General features: G+C 48.1%; 1 protein-coding gene across 1 annotated transcript in view; it reads right to left on the reverse strand.

Moving 5' to 3' along the window:
• LOC119295757 (peptidyl-prolyl cis-trans isomerase CYP23-like) overlaps positions 1–6192 on the reverse strand; it is a 12381-nt gene that overhangs the window by 2023 nt on the left and 4166 nt on the right. Inside the window, exons 2-6 of the mRNA XM_037574210.1 lie at positions 2044–2157; positions 1798–1946; positions 1352–1424; positions 1182–1271; positions 1006–1045 (exon numbers count right to left, since the gene is read on the reverse strand). Coding sequence (XP_037430107.1) covers positions 1006–1045; positions 1182–1271; positions 1352–1424; positions 1798–1946; positions 2044–2157 — 466 coding nt within the window. The remainder of the gene's footprint in view (positions 1–1005; positions 1046–1181; positions 1272–1351; positions 1425–1797; positions 1947–2043; positions 2158–6192) is intronic.

Genomic DNA, 6192 nt, shown 5'->3' on the forward strand with positions numbered 1-6192 from the left:
AGAGGCCTAACAATCCAATCTAAGAGGTCACAGATCTTATCCCTAATTGGCTTTCGCAAGCTAAAGTATATCTTCTTTATTTAAAGGATAGACTATCTAAGATAGCGGTTGGGGACCTCTTCCCATAATTGGTAGCTGCCATGGTAGGCCCATGTACTCCGATACATAACAGCTTGGTAGCAGGGAAATCATGCATATACTTCTTTAGATCAGAAATTCAATATTATACTTTTGTGTACCATACAGATTAATATTTCATTACTATTACTTTACTAGGCATAGGTCAAACCTTTTAACACCTAATATTTTCACAGGTTAGTGTTGCTTCATCAGCAATCACTCTAGAATGAAAAATGTAGATGGGTAGGGGTCTAAAATTCTACTTAACTAGATGATACCCCTCGTGTTGCCATGGAATTGGATATATAGTTTCTAAATACTCTGTAGAATACTAACTCGGTCCTTACGAAACAATGTGATAGATTTCGACATAAACAAAAATAGTAACATGAAAAGCTGTGCATGTCACAATTAAATGCAATGTGATCTAAAACCTACTTAGAATGCACTTGTGCATGTTTCATGGTAGAGGATTCTCATGCGTAGATCAGACAGATGCTAGTGGATCAAGCTAGTAAATCTATCGGCTACAACAATTTTGGTTATGTTGAAACATGCATGTTGAGATAATTAGAATTAATGGGGATCACTCTCTTAGGTATATACATGATAGTATTAGCTATAGAACCTTCATATTGACATCTATTCAACTACTAGAGAAAAAAAAACTACTTCCAATGATAGAGAAGATCAACTCAATATGTAAACATCACATATATTTCATTAATAAATTGTCTAACCATCTAAAGGGCATGCGGTGTAACACTCTAACTATCATTGTTTTGCTTTGCATATATGCTAGTGTATTTTGTTTGTGGTAATGATGTTCAAGATACAGAAAATAAAAATAAAAGGGGGAAGAAACAAGGAACTTTCAGTTGTTACCATAATAGTATGTCGACAGAATCTCAATGCGCTCAATTGGCTGAAAATGGAATAAATACATAAATATGGTGCAATTTAGCATGTGGAAGAATTCAAATATTTAACATGTGCACTCGAGAGGTAAATAAGGTGGAACAGATTGCCCACACATAGGACTGGCATTGACAGATACATACCATTACAAAAATGCCTTCTTTATGGGTTGGCAGGCGCTCTAGTTTTCTTAATGTATCGTCACCCTTAGTCACCCTCCCAAATACAGCATACTGAAAACCATTAGGCATCAATCTCCATTCAGTTACTTAACTGACATTGAATATGAGTCTTTTCAAAAAATGCTAAATACCTGGCCATCAAGGTGGGGAGCATCACCAAGGAGGATAGAAAAGGAAGAGGAGGCACTGTCTGGGTCAGAATACCTTGCAGAGGGGAAGAATAAGTAAATATCATAAGCTGATAAAATGTAATTGTAGATACAAAGCAGCTTCTTTTTTGTGCAGGGCATACCTGATCATATTTATGAATGAATCTATGAATGTTTTTCAGAATTTTTAAAGATAAATAATTAGCTAAACCCTAGACTCAAGCACCCACCCTTGCATGTACAATATCCACTCTGAATAAGGATATACATTGCATTCATCTGGAGTTGTACTGGACGACAAAAGGAACTATGGAGAACCATATGAACCAATGCATACAGAAAGATGCTAGTACATGATATTATGGTTTAGGCCAGAACCAGATGGTTTGATAAGACAGGTTTCTGCCGAAACTTCAGAGAGGGAGTACCTTCCCATTGAGAGTATTCCTCTGACATGCTTGACAGTACTAAATTCACCAACAATTGATTTCTCTGCCTGTTGTTCCTGCTCTTTATTCATAGGGGCTTTTCTACCTCCCATGACATCGGCAACTTGCGCAACGAAACCCTTGTCAACCTGCAACCAGTAACAGATGTGCATGCATATGATAAAAAGTAGTCCATAACAAACAAACAAACAAACTGTGTCAGCAAGTTATCAAATTTATTCATACCCGGAAGAAGTGATTTGTATTATAGCATCCAAGCTGCACAAGTTTAAAAATGTGTTCAACTGTCTTAGGTGCAACATGAGGAAAGAAGCCGAATTCAATGTCACCATGATTTAACTGCAGGTACAATTGCAAAACAAGTAGGTGATGTCAGTAAGAAAGTTGATTAGCATACTACATTTGAGGATTAACTGGGTCATATAAAGGAACATAAGTACCAACAGATATAGAAGAACATTAAAAACAAAGTTCTTGCAAAGCACAAAAAACAAAACTAGGTATGCTACACAACAATGCAAATAAACTATCTGATCCGGTGGTTGCGGCCTCGACGGACGCCGCTGGACTGGGCCCGAAAGGAAGGAAAGCCGGCCTTTGGTGCTTCAAATGTCGTTCAGATGATCATCTCTCCAAGGACTGCACGGTGATACACTACTGTCATATTTGCAACAACTACAAGCACCCTATGCACCGTTGTCCTGTGCTCAAGCAGCCAAGGCCCATTGCGTCGCTCGGTGGATGCGGTCTTGTAAACTTATGTTCGTGCAACTACCTCACTCGCTTTTCAAGGAACATCTAGCACCACCAACACTGCCAACTGCATTGGTCACGATCTCTGGTGGTTCTTTATGTGCTGCTGAGATGGAGGTAAAGGTCGCTAAGATCGCCTCACTCCAGTCTTCTTGGAAGTGGGAAGCCGTGCCGCATGGAGACAATGCTTTCCTAGTTTGTTTCCCATCCATCGAGATTTTGAAACGTGTGGCAGCTTTTGAGTACAATGTGAAATCATACAACGTGAAGGTTGCATTCAGTGAATGGATAGCTGAGGAGGTCACATCCGTTCTTCCTTTGCAGCCCGTATGGGTTCATGTCACTGGCGTTCCACCACCTCTCCGCCATTTCCTCGGTTTGTGGGCGGTTGGATCAGTTATAGGAGCCACGCAAGATGTTGATTTGGTTTCTTTGCGCCGGCATGGAATTGTGCGAATTCACATGGCCGTGCATTCTTTGAATATTTTCTCCAAGAAAGATGGGTCTGTTGATGCTTCGGTCTCGTCGGATGTCTATGTTAAACTTAATGGCTATTCACTTCGGTTTGTTCTGGAGGACTACGTCCCGGATGTTGACTTTATGCCACGAATTTGGGAAAACCATGATGATGGCCATGAGGACGGCGCTAACCGGGATGAGGATATGCCTGACAGAGATGCTAGCAAGAGGTCTAAAAATGTCCAAGCTGTTGGTGAAAATACGACGTTGGATGCTCAAACTAGTTCGGCGGTTCCCATGAAGTCCATGCAGAGATCAGTACAGGCAGCAGAACCGGGCTTTTCGGCTGGCCAGCCGGACGTGTATATGGCAGCAACAGGACTGCCCGTAGCTGCTGCTGCTCACGCGAATGAAGTGGACCAGGCGCAGTCCCCAGCTGAGTGCGCCATACAGGCAGTAGCTGTGGAGGGCCGGTCTATGGCTCTTGGCTACATGCCGCATGCAGCAGTCACGGAGAATGGCCCAGACACGCATATGAACCTGGCGCTCAAGCAGCCAAATGCTGCTGCCCCGACGTTGCTTGCAGCTGCAGCGCATATGCTTCTGCCACTGCTTCGGTGCGGATACAGGCGGCCGTGGGTCCTGTCGCGCCACCAGCTGCGCACTCGGTTCATTCTGCTCCGGTTTGCAAGCCGGATTCCTGTCGGGGAATGACCCTTGGGTAGACTTAAGGAGATGAAACGATACTTCAAAATATCAGGGCGGCCAACGCCCCTCGGTCCGGCTGCCCGTCCACCCCGGCCGGCTCGCCACCCGGCTGCTCCAGCCTGCTTCCCGTCCGGCTGCTCCAGCCGGCCTGCTACGCGGAGTCAACCGCGGCGTACCCGACACGGAGAAGACGGCCATACCGTGGTCACTATTGCCGATAAAGCAAACACTATAGCGCGTCACTTCAGTGCGCCCCGATAGTGCTGCACTGTGCATGCATCATGCGTCACTTTGGATGACCTCTCAATAATATAGTTGGCCAAGTGGGCCACCCCTTGTCCCCTGGGCATCCCTTTACAAGATGCACGGGGGGGGCTCACTTGGCCAACACAAGGCACTCAGAGCATCTCCACTCGTTCGGCCCCCCAGGGGCTTAAATAGCGCCGCCTGGGGGGCGCCGGCGAAAAAATCGGTGTGAGGGGGCTCGGGTTCCCAGCCCCCCCCCCCCCAAGGTCGCCCCCCAGCCGCCGATTTCGGCCCACTTTCGGCGCAAATTGGACCAATTTCGGCCCATATTCGGCGTGCTTCGACACAAATTCAACATAAGCTAATTTTTATCACAAAGTTCATCACAGAAATCAATACAAAGCAAATAGTTCAACAAATAAAAACTCATATTTCATCACACGTCGAGCTAGGCGTTGCCCTTGAGCCTCCATAGGTGCTCCGCCAGATCGTGTTGCAGTTGTTGATGCACCTGTGGGTCTCGGATCTCCTAACGCATATTGAGGAAAGCAGTCCAGGTTGCCGGTAGATGGTGATCAACTTGGGCAAGAGGACCCTGCCTATAATATGGTTCAGTATCAAACACTGGCTCTTCCTGCTCGCACTCAATGATCATGTTGTGCAAGATGACACAGCAAGTCATGACTTCCCACATTTGATCTTTCGACCAGGTCTGAGCGGGGTACCGGACAACAGCAAATCGAGATTGGAGCACACCAAATGCCCGCTCGCCATCCTTTCTGCAAGCCTCCTGACACTTGGCAAAGTAGGAGTTCTTGCCTCCTGGCACAGGGTTTGAGATAGTCTTCACAAATGTGGACCATCTCGGATAGATGTCATCTGCTAGGTAGTACCCTTATTGTAGTGGCGCCCATTGACGAAGTTCATCGGAGTACCATTGACCTTCAACAAGCTTGCCAAAGACATTCGAGCATTGCAGTACGTTGATGTCATTGTGAGTTCCTGGCATACCAAAGGAGTGCCAAATCCAGAGGTCCTGTGTGGCCACTGCCTCAAGTACCACACTGCAAGATCCTTTGGCGCCTTTGTACATCCCCTGCCAAGCCAATGGACAGTTTTTTCATGCCCAATGCATGCAGTCGATGTTTCCAAGCATCCCAGGAAATCCTCTTGCTGCATTCTGTGCTAGGATCCGAGCAGTGTCTTCAGCATTGGGTGATCGCAAGTATTGAGGTCTAAACACTGCCACCACTGCCCTGCAGAACTTGTACATACACTCAATGGTCGTGGACTCGGCCATGCGTCCATAGTCTTCCAGTGAATCACCGGGAGCTCCGTATGCAAGCATCCTCATAGCTGTCGTGCACTTCTGGAGTGAGGTGAATCCAAGTGTGCCGGTGCAATCCTCCTTGCACTTGAAGTAGCTGTCGAACTCACGGATGGAATTCACAATCCTGAAGAAGAGCTTTCGGCTCATCCCATAACGGCGCCGAAATACTTTCTCGCCGTGAAGTGGGGCGTCTGCGAAGTAGTCGGCGTAGAGCAAGCAATAGCCTTCCAGTTGATGCCTCTGCTTTGCCTTCAGCCGGACTGGCGCCGAGCCACCTCGCCGCGGCTTTGCATTGCTCGCGAACAGGTCGGCCAGAGCGGCGAGGACCATGAGGTGCTCTTCGTCCTGGGCGTCGTCATCGGCTTCCTCCTCCAGCAGCATCGCGAATGCCTCCTCGTCGTGCGAGTCCATCGCCAAGCGGACAAATCGCCAAACACCTGGCGGGCATGGTAGGCGCGCAGCCGCCGGTATCCCCGCCTGCGTGGCCGGAGCGCCGCAAAGCTCGCCCAAGAGCGGGGTGGAGGCTGTCGGGGCGAACCCTCTTTTTTTCCGGCGGGGGAATGGTCTTTCTAGCCGCGGTGCGTAGGTAGGCGGCATTGGGATCGGCACGGCGGCAGAAGGGCGTGCGCGTGCGGGGGACGAATCTGGACGTGAAAGATGCTTTTTCGCCTGACAGTGGTGGCGCAGGCCTGGTTTTTCCTTTCGCCGGAGCCCCCAAGCGCCCCCCAGTGCGCTGGGTTCGGCCTGGGATCGCCGGGCCAAAAAATGGGCAGAACCGGCGGAATTCGACGTCCTGGGGGCGCGACTGGGGGGTCAAAAAAATGGCCGAACCGGCGGAATTCGGCGTCCCGGGGGCGCGACTGGGGTTTTTTTTTGGC

This window comes from Triticum dicoccoides, chromosome 4B (genome assembly GCF_002162155.2).
Source record: "Triticum dicoccoides isolate Atlit2015 ecotype Zavitan chromosome 4B, WEW_v2.0, whole genome shotgun sequence".
Taxonomy (NCBI): domain Eukaryota; kingdom Viridiplantae; phylum Streptophyta; class Magnoliopsida; order Poales; family Poaceae; genus Triticum; species Triticum dicoccoides.